The following is a 19,895-nucleotide window of genomic DNA, read 5'->3' as shown; positions in this document are numbered from 1 at the left end:
GCGGCGAGTGTGCGGCCGCGTCGCCATTCCCCGTGACGTCAGAGTGTATTGTTGTGAGCGGGGCCGAGCGAGCATCCCCGGAGCTGTCACCGCGGCGGCCGCGGCGGCGGCGCAGCGCGAGCCCCGCACGAGCGAGCCCGGCCGGCGCCGCCCCCGCCCCTGTCCCCAGCCCCGCCGCCGCCGCCGCCCCAGCCCCCGCCCCCGGCCCGCCCGCCGCGCGCCGCCGCCGCCGCCCGCGCGCCCCCACCCACCCCACCCCACCCCCTCGCTCCATCCCTCCCACCCGCCGCCGCCGCCGCCGCCCGCGCGCCTCCCCCCGCGGAGCGAGTGCGGGTCACCGGGTCACTGGGTCATTGTCTCCGCGCCCGAACCCCGAGCACCCCGTGGAATCCCCCACGTCATCATCAGAACCATCAATGAGATGCAAACATGAAAGACAAGAGGAAGAAGAAGGACCGCACCTGGGCCGAGGCTGCCCGCCTGGTACGTACCGCCCCCCGCCCGCCGCCCGCGCGTCCCGCCGGCCCCGCCGCTCGCCCCGCGCCGGCCCGCGGCGGCGGAGACGGCCACTTCCAGCCCCAGCCGCCGCCCGCTCGCCGGGCTCCTGCTCTTTGTTATTCTGCGGGAGTGGGCTCGCCCAGGGGCCCCTGTGTGTGTGCGTGCGCGCGCGGAGGGGCGCAGCGATTATCTCGGGGAGCCCCGCGCCCGCCGCGCCCGGGACCGCCCGGGACACTTCTCCCCGTACTTCGCTGTCGGGGCTCGGCTGTGCCTTCGCCACGGGTGAATCTCCGAGCGCTCGGCCCCGCTCGACTTCCCTCTCTGCCGCTCCGGAGACCTTTGTGTGGCAATTACCACTCCCTCCCGGCCCCTCCACCTCCCGGAATTTCATCAATAACTCTCTGTGCACGGTCTGTGTGTCCGTTCGGCGTTTGTGAGTTCATACATTTTACACGTGCATGCACGGTGTGTGTCCGACACGGACTTGTGGGGCGTGTGCATGTGGGCTAGGTCGTGCGTGTCTGTGTGCCGTGTCGTGTGCATTATGTATGCACACCGATACGTGCATGTTTCGTGTGGATCAAGTTCGTTTGTGTTTTGTAGGTATTGTGTTCTGCTCGATGTTTGTGTGTACATTCTGTGCACGTGTGTGCAATTTTTGAGTGTGTGTGTCGGGGCGTGTGTGTGTTTGGTGAAGTTGGGTCAGTGTCATTTGTAGTGGGAGGTTATTAAGAGTGTACAGCTAGGTGTGTTTTAATGCTGGCTTCCTGGGCGGTGTTATTCGGCTGCTTTTCTTTAACCTTTCGGAGCTTACGTTTTAATCATCGAAAGAATGTCTCTATAGAAATGCTGGTTGGCAAAGGGGCGTCGGCGTCTTTGGTTTGATGCATGTGTATGTGTGGGTTTTTTTTCTTCTTCTTCTTCTTCTTCTTTTTCTTCTTTTAAAGGACAGCTGTAAACGGATTTTTTAAAAAGGATATTTCTGTACAGTGTGCCTCACGGGAATGCAAGGCATTACATTTGAAGCTCAGCCTTTCAGGGTTTCGGCAGCATAAATTAAATATTTATTTAGCAACTTACTGTCTTTTATAATTGGCCAAAAGAAAGCAGACTGCATGCAGTAGAGGGCGGGGTGCAGGGTGGAAGACCACAGAACATGTTATTGGGTTGACTTTGTAAAGATTGTTTTACTATAACTGTTTTTTTCTTCTTCTTCTTCTTCTTCTTCTTCTTCTTCTTCTTCTTAAAAGCTTTTGAGTAACTACATCATGCTCAAGGAGAACATTTGTCAAAAGTGATTATCTGAGTTTGGTTGAAGGGCCTTGCTGGTGTGTTTCTGGATTGGAGCAAAGGGTTTTAAATAATTGACCCTATTGCCCTATGAAGGAGTGACAAAAATCCCTTTTAATTGCGGTTTAATTATTGGAAGCTGAAGTGGCTAGGCCTCTTTACTTCATCTCTTAATTTGTAGTAGTGTATATTATGATTTCTCCTCTTATCTGTGATTGTGTTAATTGCTAAATCACTCACTGTCTGTGGATGAATGGGCAGGTGATAATCATTCTCTAATGAACTGCATCTGGGAGAGGAAACTTATCTGTGAGAATATGTGAAAAGTAAGCAGTAAGTGTAAAGTAGATGCCAGGTTGATGTTATCACTGAATTTTTGCTAGAGCATAGTACATTACTTATTGTTTGCTTAGCCATTAATTCAGAATTGTGTGGGGGTGTACAAGGCTTCTGAAAATGCATTATTCAGGTTCCTTGGAGTGGCAATCAAGTGTTATAAAGCTTCAGTGTATGTGTTTTAAACAAGTGAGTGAGTTGACTTATAAATATTTTAAAATAATGATTCATGAATTACCTGTATCTGCCTACAGAGAATTATTTAACAAATAATATTATTCTGATGGATTTAAAGCTAATCATTTGTATTCAACTAGTATTTGTTACTATTCTTGAAAATACTGTGCTCTCTTTGATCTAATTATAATGGATCTGTATTGATAAATCCTGAAATAGATTTCTGAATCACAGCTTTTTGTTAAAAGTTGCCTTTTTCTCTTACAAAGTTCATTGATGGGAAAAGACACACTAGGAGTCATCAACACAAAAGAATTAATGATAGACCAGATGTCTCTATTTTAACCAGACATATTGAACTAGTAGTTATGGTAATTTTTCAATTTGGTTCAAGTTATTTTTCCCCCGGTAGTTGTACAAATGTGTATGTATTCAAAATGTGACAGTTGAAACAAAATACTGAGCAAAATAACAAGTAATTATACTGGAAATATCTTTCTCAGAAATTTGTGATTTGTAATTGAGACATGATCATTCTTAACTTACTATGTGAATAAAAAAGGATCCATTTGAGTAATACTGATTTTTTTCATGTTTTCTTTATGATTACATGAATACATATAGACTTAAACTCTCTTACAAACTTGTATGAAAAAATTTTTACTTTTATAACTGTACTAATTTACACTCAATTAATAAGGAATGCTGTTTTGGGGGGCATTTCTGTGCTATAAATACTATCATTACATATTTCACACTGTCCCTGATGATCTCGCTGTGGTTGTTGCTGTTAAGGACTTTTAGCCTTTTCTCCATCAAGTGTTAAACTAAATGTCTGATTTTAAAAGTAAAGACTATGGACCGACAGAAAATATGCATGTGGTTCTTGCTATATATGAACTAAAGAGAGTATCCAAATTAACATTAAGAATAACCTTCCCATCAGACCATGTATACTATATATCTCCTCCTGGAGCATGTGTGTGAGCGAGATTATCTTGGAAGAGAGGGTATCAGGGGAGAGGAAATGCAAAATACATTTTTTGAACTGTGACCAAAAGCTTCTGTTTCCATGTAGCTTTGCATGCATTTTTAAGAAATATATAGATGGAAGAAGAACAGTTCTTTGTAGAGTAAGAACTTCCAGTCGACAACAGAATTTGTGCTTGCTTTCTTTGTGAGAAAAGTATATGGTCTGTAAATCTACAAACTCTGAGTGCCAACTCTAGGGATTTTGCTTTAGATAGAGATGCAGCTCTCAAGCCCTACCATTTTCTCGTAGAAGTATGTCATGTTTGTATGTGGTGAGCTTGCTTAGCTTAGGCAAGAAGGAACGGTAGTATGATTTTTCTGTATTTTCAGGAATGTCGTGATTATTAACAGGCTGCCATTTTAAAACAGTAAGATCACATCTTTTTTTTTTTCTTCCCCTCTCTCTCTCTCTCCCTCTCTCTCTCTCTCTCTTTTCTTGTCTTTTTGCCCTGCATCAGTTGGAGAAATTTCAGCCTTCAGCCTCCTCCACTCCCCCTCAGCCTTCTGCAGTTGTGGTTGTCACTTTGCGCATTGCCATTTAATATGGAGGCTTCTCCTAAACCAGATGCATTTTCATCTGTTTTATCTGCTCTTCTAAGGTTATAGAGTCTCAGAGGATCCCACAATCACATGGAAGTGTCTTCTGTCTTAATATTTGTAGAGCACAATAAGAATAAAAATCAAAACCATAACTCATGTCGAGCTGGGGCTTTGACTTTAATCCTTTTGACTTTTATCTGAAGTCTTCACTCTGTTACTATAAATACAGTTTAAACCATTGTGAAAGGATCTTCATGCTTCTTTGTTAAAAAAAAAAAATGGGGATTTGACAGGACTTTGTTTTACTGCACTAAGGGGTTTCTTTGTTACTGGCTTAACACAAAACATACTGTTATTTATATATTTATTCTAGGTTAATTCTTTTTTTCTCCTGACATGCAAAAATGTTGTTGCTTTGAGAAGTGCTTTTTGATAGTTCCATCACTTTGTTCTATAGGGAATGCTGCTGGTAAGATAATGATTCAGTGTATTAATTTGTTCCCTGAGTTTCTTCTGTTTGTTTCATTCCTTACAATCTTTGTTTAGTCTCACTGGCACCTGAAAATAAATCTTAACAATCTTCAATAGCTTTGTGCTTGGTAACATGGCTGATTTATTTGCTTGTAGTTTAGGTACATTCACAAAGGTAATGACTATTAGTAGGGTTTTTGTGGGGGATTTTTTGTTTTTGTTCTTTTTTGTTTTTGTTTTTTTGGTAGTTCAAGGTGACCTTTGGGGAAAATTTTTTTAAATGACAAATTTGCCTCATTGTTGGGAGAAAACATATATGTATATATATGTATATATATATCTTTATGCTATAGCGAGAGTTACTGAAGGTTTTAGTAAATTGAAATTCTGTAAATCATATTCTATTAAAAATTAAGTGGGGTTTTATGAATTAAAAGGAAATCTGTGTGAATCTTTTGCATGGAGAAGATTCTTTTGCATAATGCATTATATGCTGAATAAACTCTTAGGGTTCCTATGAAATAAAGCCGGATGGTATTGGTAGATGTTAAAATAGAATACAATTCATAATTGTTAATTTACTGGTTGCCATGTCTTTTGTGTTTGTATTTTAGAAATATATACAGCTTTTCAGGAACAGTGAACATGGGGATGGAGTGGGGAGCACTCGTAACTGCTTTTGGCATTTTCTCAGTGGGCTTGGATTTCAGGTTATGAGCAGGCCTTGATAGTTGAGAACATTTTGACTCGTGATTTGGGGTAAGCCCCAAAAGAGCACATGAGCATAATTGTGACAGTGCTTATTGGTGTAGGAGCCTGGCTAACTAACGTATATGGCAAGTGCTTTATTTTCAATCGCTTACATTTCAAGTGGTTTGATTCAGCTCTTTTCTGTGATCTACACGTAACATCATCTTTATGTCTGTGTCTCATCATCTCTTCTTTCAGATGGGGAACCTAAATTTTCATTGCAATTTGAAAGATGGGAAAGAGTTTAGCAATCCCTCTGCCTCTTTTGAGTCTCAAGTTAGGAAAAACGTGTTTGAAATAAATGAGAAATGTGAACTTAGGCCTAGTGTTTAGGTTGTTAATTTTTTATTTCCAGCTGACATTAAAGGGAATTTTAAGAGTTGATCCTTTCTTAAGTTTTTCCCTCCTTTGAGAAAGTCTTTGGTAACAGAAGATTCCTTGGCTGTCAGAAATGGACCCTTGGCGTGCTCTGGCTTTTAGACTTGTAGAGTTGTACCTGTAAAGGAATTTCACCATAGAGAAGTGAACTTATAAAGTAATGAAATTTATTATTTAAGAATATAGTTTCAACCTTCACTGAAATGCACGGGAAATGTGAAGTATGGTCCCTAACCATTTTGAGGGTTCCTACACATACAGCTCAAATGCTGGGGAAGATACAAAGATACATCCTCAAGGAGTGTTGAGTTCAGTAGAGGAGATGAGGAAAACTGGAGGAAGACTGAGCAGACACCATCTGCAGGTGTCCCGTGAATGATCAAGCAGGTGCTAGTTCATGGATTCACAGAAGGGAGAAGCTGTGTGGTATGTGGAGATCACAGAAGGCTTAATGGATTAGGTGAAACTTGGTTTGTCCTTGAAATATGAGTAAGATTGAACTGGTGATGAGAGGGGAACATTCTAAGAAGAGAGCCCTGCATGAGCAAAGGTGTCATGTCAGGCACGAGGATGGGTTCAGGAGGCCATGAGTGGACAAGTCCAGAGATACCCAAAGACTTGAGGGGGTTGGCCTAGCAATAAAGTTGAAAATTACATTGTGAGCAGATTAGGGAGCGATTTGCAAGTTATTTCAAGAAAGTTGGGCCTTGTAAATTGTAGCGTGGGGCTGGTGGGATGGATGGTAATAGAAATAGGGTTTCTTTAAAAACACACAAAACAAAATGACTATCTCTCATAGAGAGAGGAGACATCAGTGCTCTGGGGATGTCTCTGAATGCTTTCATTATTGGGTAATAGAGTCCGAAAACAAAATTGATGTTAGAAACATTTTAAAGGATGCAGCTTTATTCTGTCCCATAGCCTTTGCCAAATGAAGTAAAGTTAACATCAGTGAGTAATATACATTACATTTGTGGAAAACATACACAGGGCACTTTGTTACCTAAAATACTCTCTTGAGATCAGTAGGTAGCTAGGGTTATTTCAGGAACTCAGTCGCCAAATGTGCGGTTGAATGATATGCCCAATATCATCACCCTGTCTGTAAGGAGCAAAACGGGCACAGGATTAAAAAGAAAAAAAATCTGTGTCGTGTCTTTCTAATTTTAATGAACACAGGCATTTAAACTGATGTGAATTTAACTGATTTGTTGCATGGGGGCATAGGGAGGATCCAAGCCTACAGCAGACTTATGTCCTGCTTTTCAGATGGCCTGCTTTTCACTTCTCTCTTTTTCATCGAAAGTCTGCATAAAATTATTATGATTATTAATTTATAACTTAAGCCCCCCACCCCCACCTCTCCCGCAAGGCTCATCAGTAGCAGGTTCTGGCTCCTTCCTGATAGGGCCCGGAGGAGGGGCATCAGTGTGGAACCACTTTCAGCTACTTGCCGGCCACTCAGTGGCTTGATTGTTCTGCTTTTGTCCCTGCACAGTTGGTAGCTGTGGAAATCTAGCCGGGATTGAAACTTTCCCTGAAGAGCCCTTGGGGAACAAATAGAAACATTATATGATTAGCCACATTGTTTTCATTATTAAACAAATCTACATAAAAGGGTAGCAATTAACAGCTTTATCAGCCTGAACTTAGGCACCTACCTCTCTGCTCCCCTCAATATTCCCACTTGAAGTGGGAACAATTAACTGTTGCTGGTTTTAATGTCAGCAACTGACAACATTAAATTGGGAATAGGCACTTCTCCTGGTTGATTGACATATAGCCCTCTGACACATTCTTATGTGTTTTAAGGCAAACTGATGCCCTGGGGTTAGAGCCAAAGGGCTTGTCAGAACATTGGCTTTAATAGCTGAAATGTATAACCTAAATGACATCCAAGACCTTAGCCTTTGGTGGAACTTTTAGAATCTGAGGAATCCTCTAACGCAGTGCAATCTACACTTAGTGGACACACTTAGAAAATTTTTTTTTCCTAAGTATATATATGTATCATTTATTTTACAATAGTTGTTTACCATGGACTTATTTGGCATATATTTATCATAAATTAGTCCATGAAAAATTACATAATGATGTTTAAAATAATTCCACAGTTGCTATTTTTTTGGCAAGTGTTGTCACCAGTTATGCAGTTGTTGATTTCCAAATATATTATTTATGACTTAAAGGGGGGGAATAGGATGGACCCTCTTCACCTTATTCAGAAGACAGATGGCATTTCTGAGATTTCATTAACTATAAGGTATTAGAACCCATTTTAAAAATTTCATGGAGTTAGAAATTGAGGTAGGATCTTTGGACTTCTTTTCCAGATCAGTTATAGAGAAAACATGATATAATGAAGATGTTGGCTATTTTTAGTTTTTATTTTTTAATTTTTAATGTAAAAAATAAGTGACTGTATATATAATTTGTACATATATCTGAACCTTGTTGACTGAAGAACTGACTTGCTGTTTGGACCATCAGGATTCTGTATGATGCTCTTTTAGTGCTCTGAGACTCTGTTTTGGTGTGGAGGAAGGGGTCCCCACACATATAACAGGCAACACCAGTGGTATCCAAGTATTCAACTCAGTTCTGCCACTATCTACCCAGAGATGACATCAGATTCAACAGGTTAAGGGTTCAGTTCTACAGTAGTCACCCTCCACCCCCTTCAGAAGCCAATGGCAAGTCCAGATGGTTATTACTTATGCTTCTGATTGACCTACCAGTTATAGCCTGGAAGTTCCAGTGACATCTCCATGGACTTAAGAGGCCAGTTGCAAGTCCAAGTTTTTACCTGTATTTCTGACTGTAAATCAGAGCTTTCGAAGACTTCTTCCTCAGGCTTGATTAATTTGCTACACAGTTCACAGAACTCTGAGAAACGTACTGCTTGTACTTTTAGTGATTACTAGTGATTACTCGATCACTTGTTTATTATAAAAGATATGACTCAGGAACAGCCAGAGGGAAAAAAAGCATAGGGCAAGACATGGCGTTAGGGCATGGAGCTTCCATGCCTCTCCAGGTGAGCCACTCTCCCAAAGTCTCCACGTGTTCACCAACCCAGAATTGATCTGAACTCTGTCCCTTTGGGTTTTCATGGAGGCTTCATTACATAGTCATGATTGATCAAATCACTGGCCATTATCCAGCTTCTCTTCCACCCACAAGGTCAGGAAGTAGGAATGAAAGTTCAAACCTAATCATATGATTGGCTCCTTGTCAACCAGCCCCCATCCTTAGGTACTTTCCAGAAGTCATCTTATTAACATAATGAAAGACACTCTTAATCTTCTCAACACTTAGGAAATTCCAAGGGTTTGGGAGCTCTCTGCCAGAAAAAGGACAAAGAGCAACTACATATCATTATAATTCACAGCATCACTCCTTCCATTCTCCCTTCCCCCCACCATGCACACACAACAGATACTCTCTTATCTCCTTCCTTTAAAATATTGTCTTCAAATTCTTGCAACCAAAAGTTGTCTTTCCTAAATCCTTTCTGTTTAATTTCTTGTCTCTTTTAAAACAAGCCAAGAAATTAAATTAAAACATTTTGCATCAAACTTTTCTGATATTCTTCTTGTTCCCTTTCCATCACTGTCCTTGCTCTTTCCTGCTTGATTGAGGGTCTCCTCCTCTTGGTTTCTCCTTTAGTGCCCATGTATCTTAGAATGCTGCCTATCCCTTCCACTTTATTCTCATTTTCCTCCTGTCCCTTGACCTTCCCACCTGCCTCAGTGGCCATTCTCTCATGATGAAGACTCTAGCCTTGATATTTTCCATAAATTTCAGACTTATATGAATAATTCCTTTTGTATCTCTATGTACTCTGAGTATTTCAAATGAAATTTATCCAGTTCTGTCAAACATTTATTGGATATCTCCCATAAAAGTGTTGTACATTGGGTACAGAAAGAGAAATGTGACAATATTCTTGTCTGTGTGGGTTTACTTATCTGTGTGTACCTAAACACTGGTATCTGAGGAGAGTGGTAAATTCCATCTTAAATATAGCTCACATTCAGCTCCTCCTCTTTTCATTAACTGTATTTTGTATAGTCCTGACCTTTCAACTAATTTTGTCTTTAATCTCTTTTTAAAAATCTTACAGAAGCTGTGTTTCTCTTTCTAGAGTGGATCTGATCTTACTGAATCTTTTCTCTGCTTAAAAAGTCTTGCAATTATCTTCAAGTTAAAGTCAAACAGGTCATGGGAAACCCTTTTCTGTATTGGAAACACATTTTAAAGGGGTATGTCATGATTGTTTTTCCTAATAATATGGAGAATTTTGCAGTTTTTGTTACTTGTCACACCAGTGTCCCATTTTCTACAGCCTTCTACAGATTTATTTTATATTCTTTTAAAACACAGTGAAGATAGTTAAAAGTGGGTAGTTACACTTATCAATATTTTACCATCTTCTGTGCTCAAATCTATTTCTTGTATCATACTCTCCCTTCTTTGTAAATTACTTCCTTTAACAGGTTTTGTTTTGTTTTATTTTGTTTTTAATGAGGGGGCTCTGGGTTCAGGAACAGTCTTCAAATATCTAAAATGTTTTTATATTGCCCACCCTTAAATCTTTTTTTAATCAAACTTCAATATTTTGAAAGAATTATAAACTCATATGAAGTTCTGAGAATTAAAAAAGAGAACTGTGGGCAAACGACAACATGATCCACCTGTTATCCACACTCTTTCCCTAAGTGCTTCCTATCCTCATAAATTGAATCTCAACACATTCCAGATTGAATGTACAAAAGTGGCCAAGAGAAGACTTAGGAAGATTATCCCCCAAATATGTAGATTATAATTCAAATAAGAGATGTCATCACAAAGTATCACATCTTTCATTTAAAAAAAAAAAAAGTGGAGAGACTTGATAGGGAAAAACTGAAAGATCAATGTTGTTCTCACCTTTGAGTGATAATTTAGCTAGTTATAAAAGTTTTAATTGACAATGTTTTACTCTTTATACTTTGGAAATATTTCTTCATTATGTTCTTATACGGGTGGTTGCAACACTGCGACACTGTGTCTGAGCTGAGTTTATTACTTTTTAAGAGGTAATATGCTTTTGTATTTGAGAGTTGTTATGTGTTCTGTTTACCCTTGAGATTCTGCACTTTTAATACTCTGTCTTAAGTGTTTATGGGTGGATTTGTCTTTATTCTGCTTGGTATCGTGTGTGTGTGTGTGTGTGTGTGTGTGTGTGTGTGTGTGTATTTTAGAGTATACTTTATTGTTGTCTCCTTTATGCCTTACACTTTTAGTCACATTGCAGTGTAGAACTTACCTTTGGCATTGTATCCCCACCTGACCATGAATTCTTTGAAATCTTCTAAGAGGTCCCTCGATGTATAGTACTTTAATATATTCAGCTTATGGTTTAGAAATGATTTAAGAGCAATGCAGAAAGAACCCCACTCATACTGAACAAGATACTGCCATGAATTTGTTAGCTTTGTCAGTCAGAATTATAGGTTGCAAGCAACAGAAAGCAAGTCTTGATAACTTAAGTAGAAAAGGATATTTTGGAGTCTATAAAGTAAATCATATAATTATCAGGAAGGATAAAAAAAAAACCCCACAAAAACAGGCTGGAAAAATAGACAAGGATCAATAGAGCCTGGGCAGTAGACACACACAAAGTCATGCTATAATAATAGTTGGGATATTGCTATGGGCACCACTAATGGTCACCACTGTGACTTAGTGTTGACGTAGGACACTGCCCTTGCTGCCAAGGTAGCATATGAGTGTATCACCATCTGTTTTGTCTTTGCATCCCAGTTTTAAGATTCAAACTCACAGGCAGATGCATTTAATTGTCAGACTCTAGTGCCCATATCTATATCTTAGTTGTTAGGGACTGATGAAAAGGTGTATATAGCTCTTCAGTATCACAGTGGAAATCTCTGCATCCACATTTTCATAGCACCGATAAAGTAAAAAAGATTAAAACCAAATGCCTCATTTCTTCCCCACCTCCTGCTCCCAGCAAGTCTTCTCTTCCTCTCTTTCATCTCTTGGTGAAAGCCACCACCGTCTTCACAGTTGTTTAAGCCAGAAACCTTTTTGTCATCATTAACGTCTTTTTGTATTTTTCCCCTTTTATCCAGTAATCACTGAGTTCCACTAGTTTTATCTCCTTTGCTTCAAATCTTCAAATCATTATCCTTACATCCTACACTTATATCCATTTCCACTGTAATTTACTTTGACATAGGCAGTATATAGGTTAGAAAAAGAATAAAGAGTAATGACAGGCCTAAAAGTCAGGCAGATAATGTTTGAGTCTCAATTCTGCCACTTACTGTGTATTTGACCTTGGGCAGATTATATAACATTTCTCAATTTTAGTTCATTGTGTATTAGCAGGGAATAACATAAAAGAGTGGTTGGAATATTTAAATAAGGTAATGTGTATAATGTACTTAGCACAGCGTCTCACATTAGAAGATGCCAGTTACTGTTCATGTCTGCTGGTTTTCCTTTTCTCCTTAAGTTCCTGCAACAACCTTGTAATGATTTCACTGACGACAGACTTGCCTCCACTCAGAATTATTCTTCTTATTGCATCCATAATCATGTCTTTAAAGGTGAAACTGGTTTATAATACCCCTTGAGGCTGACTTAGTTTCTGTAGGAGACAGATGGCAATATTGCCATCTTAAAGGGGTGATTAAGTGAAGTTAGGACACCAGTTAAAGAACAAGGGTTAGTGAGGCAAATCAGGGATGTAACCAGTAAGAGACTGTCACTCCCCTTAGACTTGAGGGGCCAAGAAGAGTAGGGAATGGTTACTGCAGTGATGTGGTCTTATAGGAGAAGGGTGCCTGACACAAACTGGGACCACAGACAGTGGGATACAGCCACCGCTGGCCCTCCCCCACTCCTGGAGGTGGACAGGGAGACACATCACCTCAATACACTGATGCCTTTGCCTTCTCTTCACTCATCTTTCCTCGGCTTCCTGTTAGCTGAACCCATCCAGAAGCTAGAGGATGAGGGGGTCTCTGTTGAGAAAATTCACAGATGTCAGCCTACTGGGTCAGAGAGCTATGTGAAGGAGAACAGAGAGTGAATCTGGAGTTGCTAAAGAGGAATATACAAAATGCCTGGTATTAGCTTTGTGTTATTCTAAAAGTATAGTCCTTGGGGCGCCTGGGTGGCCCAGTAGGTTAAAGCCTCTGCCTTTGGCTCAGGTCATGATTCCAGGGTCCTGGAATGGAGCCCCACATTGGGCTCTCTGCTCTGTGGGGAGCCTGCTTCCCACCCACCTCCCTCCCTGCCCCTCCTGCCTCTCTGCCTACTTGTGATCTCTGTCAAATAAATAAATAAAATCTTTAAAAAAAAATGTTTAGAAGTATAGTCCACTTGTTGCAAAATCTTTTAGGCTTATCTTATTTGTACTTCTCCAGTTTCATTGTTTGAGTCCCTTCTCCAGTCATATAAAAGTTGTGTGAGATCTCTGAATTTATCATACTTTCCCTTAACTTTGTACACATTGTTTCTTCACTTTGTGATGTCCTACCTCTCCCCCTCCTTTTTATCTGGCAGATTCCTATGCTTTCTTCAGATTTCAGTCTCCCTTGAGAAGCTTTTATATGTTCTCAGTGCACTATGTAGTTGTGACAATATGCTTTCTTGTTTATAATTGTTTCCTGAGTGCCTAATGCCCCACCTCATTTTAAGTTGTTGCTGATTACAGTCGTGTAAAGTGAAGAAGTCAAAAAGAGTTTTTCAGGGGAACTGTTAGAGCTAAATCTAAAAGTTTTCAGCATATTTGTAGAACTATAAAACGTATGTCTCCTTGATTTATTTCTGTGCCATGCTGAGTTGTCACTGTACAGTCTAGAGAAGGGATCAGATTTCTCAAGAATCAACCGGACAACTGACGATTTTGAAAGCCTGTGTCTACTTTCAGCTCACTAGCACCTTTTATTAATTTGGGATAATAATTTGATAGTCATCATGCTTAATGGCACTGGAAAATATTCAGTTCCTGCCATTAATATGTTAGGTGACTTGGGAATGTAATAAGATATGGACCTTGGCCTTTGGGAAATTAACTTAAAAAAAAAAAAAAAAAAAAACTTCTTAGGACCCAAGAGATACTTCGCTGTAAATTTGAAATTATGTACAGTAGTGGGAATTCAATAGCCTAAAAGTAATCTTCTTCTTTATTTGGTTTTAATAAGACACAATGATGATTTATAAAGGTTTGCTATGACTTTCAGAGCAAGCGAATTATCTAGTACATTGACTACAATGCAGATTGGAAATGTTTGCCGAGTAAATAATCTCCTTTTTATAAATAAGTAAAATATTTATAAGCTTGGTGTCGTAGCCATAGAGTATAGGAATCTTATATAACAACAGAATAATCTTCTTGTGTCACTTATCATAACGTATTACTATTACTAAAGTAACACTAATTAATAATAATGGCCTCTAAGAACTAATATTATTGGGTACTTATATGCCTGACACTGCATTAACTTGTTATATGTGTTATATTGTTTAATCCTGAGAGCAAACCTAGAAGAGATATTGTAATATTATCCACATTTTTTAAAAGATTATTTATTTATTTATTTATTTGATGGAGAGAGTGGGCACACAAGCAGGGCGAGCAGCAGAGGGAGAGGGAGAAGCAGGCTCCCTGCTAAGCAGGGAGCCTGATGTAGGGCTCCATCCCAGGGCCCTGGGATCATGACCTGAGCAAAGAGCAGAAGCTTAACTGATTGAGCCACGCAGGCACTCCCTATCCACATTTTTTTTAAATGAAGAAATTTAGGTTTAGAATGTCTTTTAGTTGAATTTCTTTCAGTTGAAAGTGAAATAAATTTAACTCAAACTGGTTTAAGTAAAAGGGCTCACATAGTTGAGAAACCCAAGGGTAGACTTTAGTTCTAAATAGATGTTGAGATTTAGAGAATGCCGTCAAGGTATTTGCTTTTTTTATACTTGTCTTTGACTTTGCTTGCCTTCAGGCAGGGTTCAAGCAGAGCTTTGGACAGAGAAGGTGGTCACTGGCACCCCATACCTGCATCCTCTAAACTTAGCACACCAATATAAAAGGAATCAATCTTTTAAAATTATTATTTATTGTTATTAATTATTATTTTAATGCTAATCCCAGGGAAGTCTTCATTCTGCCCTACTTGGCTGATATACTCATCCCTCACAGCAATGGCTAGGATCAGATAACATGATTGATTGCCACAGAAGGATCACATAGAGCAGAGGGAAATTACACTGAAGCACCAATAAAAAGCAGATGGAAGGCATGTTGGGAAAACAAATTATGAATGCCCTCGCCTTTACTATGCTGAGGGTGAATTAACTTGCTGTGCTAGTGAGTAGTGGAACAATGATTCAAATCCATGTCTGTCCAACTTTTGGGCTCTAGTCTTTGAGCATATTAATGTAGACACTTCCTCATACATTCTTTCTGGGTTTTTTTAATGATATTTATTTTACATTTAAAAAGTGTTAAAGCAAAGGCAGCTATTGCAAAGGTTCTAAAGATTTATTTGGTCTGTTTTCTCTGAAATTTACTTTCTTGATTTAGAGACTAAAAGGATGGTTTCTGTTCTATTTTCCTTCACAGACCAGTTTCTGAGTTCTGTATGAACAGTCTATATATAACATTTACAACATAGTCTGACACAATTTAGGATCTGAATTTACAAAATCTGTAATTCTGGATGAAGCTTCCAGGTACTTTCTGAATACAAGTAAATATTTTTATTGACCAACTAAATGCCAAGTTTTCTTTACGGGGTTGACCATGATCCTTAGAGGATCTGAACTTAGCAAAAGAGAGCAAACATTTCTGTAGTGTAAATCTTCATTTATTCCTCTAAGCATTGAGATAAGATCAGCATAATGACTCCTTGTTTCATTATAGAATCGTATGGACAGTCTTATTGCTGTCACTTTTTGTTTATTCATCTAATAGTATTTCTCTTCTCCTAGAGATTAAATGAAACAAAGATAGTACTTCAGGAAATTTCTTCTTCTCCATTGCCTCCACACCCCCCCCAATCTTATGGAAATTTGACCATACTTTCTCAGTTTGGATAAAGGTATGAGGTACTAAAAGTTGATGTTTATGTGTGGTCTGCTCTAGGCAGAGATGCTACTTGTAGCGAGAGAAGAACTCCTTTAATCCACCAGGATCTTTGATGAGGGAATGAGAAAAAGATACTCTTAACCGTACATAAAGATGTTCTCATCCTTTCTCCAAGTTTTTATGTCTATCTTATCCCTTTGTGACTAATGCTATCTTTACAGGCCAACTTCCAGTAACTAAATAAGAAAGACTGTCAGCAGGGAGAAAAAACAAAAAACAAAACAAAACAAAAAAAACCCAAAACCAATAACAGCAAATACAGATATTTCATTTTTAAAAATATTTTAATGACTCTGCCCACCCTTTTTTCCAGAACTCACTATTTACTAAACTCAGCTTCATAGTGGGAAATGCAAGATGCTTGAAAGTTAAACATTTTTTCTATTGTTAAAAGCTGCAGTGAAGAATGAGTTTTGTCCTTAATTAGTCCAGTCTTCCCGCTCCATCTTTTCATGACATTTTGTCTCATTCTCTTGGTGTTAGGTGATAGTGCGAGGCAGCTTTAGGGAAAAAAGGCAACTTTAAGCACATGAAAGATGTCATCTAGAAAAATGATGTAGAAACAAACAGTAGGACCTTAATAAACTTTAGCGTTTTGTTATAGTCTTTTCCCTATGTGTTTGTTCATATATCTTTGTTTTGGATAGAGTCAACAGGGAAAAAAGAGATTGTCTTCTGAGTTATTTAAAAAAATCTTTCTCTGTCTTTAACGAATGGTTGACTGGATATTTTGTTAGTCAGTAGGCTGGTGCACAGTTCTTTCATTTTCCCTCCTTAGGGACAAATGGTGGGGCTGTACTTCTCTGCCCCCTTGAAGTTAGGCATTAACCCTGTGAGTTGTTTTGTCCCCTCTAGCCAGCGTTTGATGCTCCTTATTTCTTTCTCAGTTGTGTTGATCACAGAAGCTGGTGACAAGATGGAATTTCAGTCATCCTACTTCTAGAGATGTGGACATAGAGATGTGAGTGAGAAATAAGCATTTGTTTTAAGCCACTGAGATTTCAGGGTTTTTTGTGTGTTGTTTTTTTTTTTTTTTTTTTTTTTTAACACTATTTTCTATCCCTCCCCATCCTGTCAGATGCAGCCCTTGCAGCAAAACAGGTGTTTTTGTTCTAGGACGCCTTCTGCCTTCTACCTTTGTTTATGAGACACTAAACGCATAATTACATGCTTAAGAGGTAAGGGAGGCAAACAAGGTTGGGTCCCTCTTTTTTCTTCTCCATTACATTAAATTGCTCTGTAAAATCAGCCTGTCTCATATTTATTCTTTGATATTTTCAAACCAGTAAACAATAGGGAATTTTCATTGCCAGGAAAATTCTCTCATATTCCATCTTAAGATAATTCTGTTTATATTTTGGCTTTTTAAAATACTTGCTTTTCATTCTGTCTACCGAGGAGGAAAGCTTTCTCACCAGAAGGAGTAGAACAGTTATGGCTCATAGGGAATTGAATTCCAAGATAGCTGGAGAGATAGAAAAAGGGCACCTGGACATTTTCAATGAGTTCAAGTTCCCTCGTGCAGACAAATTGTGCTTCATTGAAAAGGTCTGACCAGATTTCCACACCATTGAGAGGAGGAAAGCAGACACTGTAATAACACCTCTTTCTTTCTCTCTTTCTCTCTCTTTTGGCCTAGGGGAATGTGCGTAGAGGAAGCACCCCCGCTAAGGGATTGGGTTTCCCAGTCTGTCTCAGAGATTCCTGTCTCCATTTCCCTTCCATTGAGGGCTCAGTCACCCTCCGGCTGTTTCCCACCAGTGTCCACTCTCCTCTAGATAGAGCCTACAGAAACTCCTGACAGCTGACAGACTCCCCTTTGAGGCCTACTCCTTCGTGGAGCAAAAGGGATAAAAAGGGGGAAGAAAACTTGTCTTGAAAGCCTGCAGACTTTCACACCACAAGGAATGTGTTGACCATATGCATCTTAAAACCAGATGAACAATGTTTGTCCAGCCCTTCAGCTCAGCCATGTGCAGCCCTATCTGTCTCATGCTCCAAAATGAAAAACTCAAAACCAGATTTCTTACCAATTTCCTACCAATCTTTCGCTCAAATAAGGACGGAGTTGTTAATACATACTCAGGTACATGTTAAATTATATTGTTCATCATGACATAATTTATCTGCAGGGGACGTTGATTTTCGCAGTGAATTCCTTAAAAAAAAATTTTTTTTTGCCTTTATATGGGGGCATGTTAGTTATAATTATCATAGGCAAGGCCACCTCTGAGATGTTAGGGTCACAAAACAGACTTTCATTTTCCTGTTTTAATTTCCAGTAATATGGAGATAATGTGTTTCATGTTTATTTCCCCTTTGCACCAGGATACCTATGGAGTATCCCAGTGTTTATCCCAGCTATAAAGTGTTCTTTATACCTGATGGCAGACATAGTTACCTCTTAAAACCTGAACATCAGAAGAGTTAACAGAACTCTCAAAGCTTTTCCTAGAGATAGCTTCTGCAGAGAGGATCTGATTCCTGTGGGCCTACTGCCTACTGCCTGCATTTCAGTGAATCTAAGAGAAAAACATCTGGCCTAATTTATCTTCAGGCATAATTTAATAATGCTGAATGGCAACCTCTGGGAAAAATCTAAGTAAGACTTTATGTAACCACTAATTTAGAGTTGGTTAATAGGTAATTCTTATTTGTATTTCTTTTGAAGGAATAGATATTTTGATCACATCAGAGCTAATCATTTTTCTTCATCCTGACATCTAAATGTGGTATTATAGTATAATGAGCTCCCAGCCTGGTTGTAGGCAGAACTCAACTGGTAGAATCGGGACTGAAGAAGGCTCGAAAGCAGTAGGGACTATCTGATTTCATAAAGAGTCTTTTGTTGGCAAAGGTAAGTTTTAATGCTCCATTGCCTCCTTAAAGAGACTCAGCCCATATTTCATATCAACAAATATCGGCTGATTGAAACCAGTTCTGTTTGTTTTGTGCCCTGATAAATATAGCCTTTATTCCTCCACATAGTCTAAGAAATGGGATAGAAAGGGGGATAGACCGGGGAGGGTTGGAAAACTTGGCTAATATTAAGGTGGGTAGTACATCAAGCAGAAAAAAGTACTTGCCCCAGAATGTATTTAGCATAAATCTATATGCCAATACTTAAATTATATCTTAATTCCTTGAGTATAATAAATCTGGGGGGACATGTTTGACTTGGTTTTTAGTATAAACACTTATGCTAGATTCTTACCTTATGACTCCAATTAGAAACAAGGATGACATAACACATAAGCCTTTTGGCTTTCAGAAGGCCTCTAGGACATATTATGAAAATATTGAGGTACCTGCTTCATATTTTTAAAATGTTGGCCTTCTTTCTGAAGCCTGGAATTCAGAAATTCTTTTAGCTGGTGCTCATCAAAGTTGTGTTCTAGGTAAAGACCTCTTACTGCTAAAATTATTTATAGTTTTGCCTGGTGAGTTCCCAATTTTATACAGTTTTTTAAATTTTTTAATTATCTGTCTGGATGGATCAAAGTGTATATTTGACAAAGGGCTAACACTCTGCGTTCCCAAGTTTTATCTCATTAAGAATTTGAGTTGCCAGTGATGAAGTAAGTGTTAGCAGTAGCTACTCTTTTATTTACTTCTAAAGGAGTAAAACATTAACATAAGGCTTAGAAACATGTCTTTTGTATTTTTTAAAAATAGCCTGTGGAAAGAACCAACTAAGGGCTTAGTAATTAGTCTAATGCACACATTGGTCATGAACATTTGGTCATGGACAGTGACTAAAATCGAACTCTAACCAATTAAGCGAGAAGTTGAATTTACTGGACGACTTGTATAAGCCTAAAGCAGCATAGGAGAACACAGGTCCTTAGCAACACCTGGAAAGAAGGAGTGAATGTGTCCAGGCCTCCTCCATCTCTGCTTCTGTCCATACAGAAGACTTATTTTCTGGACCGGGCTACTTCCACATGGCTGAAGACTCAGCTTTTAGCTAATTTCAGGCTCTCATCACGTGGGGTTATTTTCAGAAAGCAACTGAGATTTATTTTCTTGAGATTTAGGCCAATGTGTGCTGGGGAAGATCAATGATTGGCCCTCCTGTGTACCCAACAGGGACCATCCCACCACCTGTCGTTTGTAAAGAACCCTTACGTATCTACAGGAATATGCTAGCTCCCATTCACATCCAAGCAGGGAGGGATTTTTCAGAAGAGAATAGGGAGTTGTGTACGCAAGACAATAAATTCAGCACATCAGTTCTTCCTTGTCTTCGTTCCTCTTGTTTTCA

The 19,895-nt window shown here is 39.3% G+C and overlaps 1 protein-coding gene across 4 annotated transcripts in view; it reads left to right on the top strand.

Moving 5' to 3' along the window:
* Positions 1 to 279: 279 nt before the first annotated feature.
* ASXL3 (ASXL transcriptional regulator 3) overlaps positions 280 to 19,895 on the top strand; it is a 183,707-nt gene continuing 164,091 nt past the window's right edge. Inside the window, exons 1-2 of one of the 4 annotated variants that reach the window (XM_032310804.1) lie at positions 463 to 483; positions 16,519 to 16,592. Coding sequence is in view for 1 of the 4 variants with exons in the window: in XM_032310801.1 (XP_032166692.1) it covers positions 430 to 483 (54 nt within the window). In the remaining 3 variants the exon portion in view is untranslated. Of the gene's footprint in view, positions 484 to 563; positions 909 to 16,518; positions 16,593 to 19,895 lie in introns of those variants that run through there. The other 3 variants (XM_032310801.1, XM_032310802.1, XM_032310803.1) reach the window with 3 other exon arrangements.

This window comes from Mustela erminea, chromosome 13 (assembly GCF_009829155.1).
Source record: "Mustela erminea isolate mMusErm1 chromosome 13, mMusErm1.Pri, whole genome shotgun sequence".
Classification (NCBI taxonomy): Eukaryota; Metazoa; Chordata; class Mammalia; order Carnivora; family Mustelidae; genus Mustela; species Mustela erminea.
The sequence above is the reverse complement of the archived record's forward strand: the minus strand, read 5'-3'. Positions and strand labels throughout refer to the sequence as shown.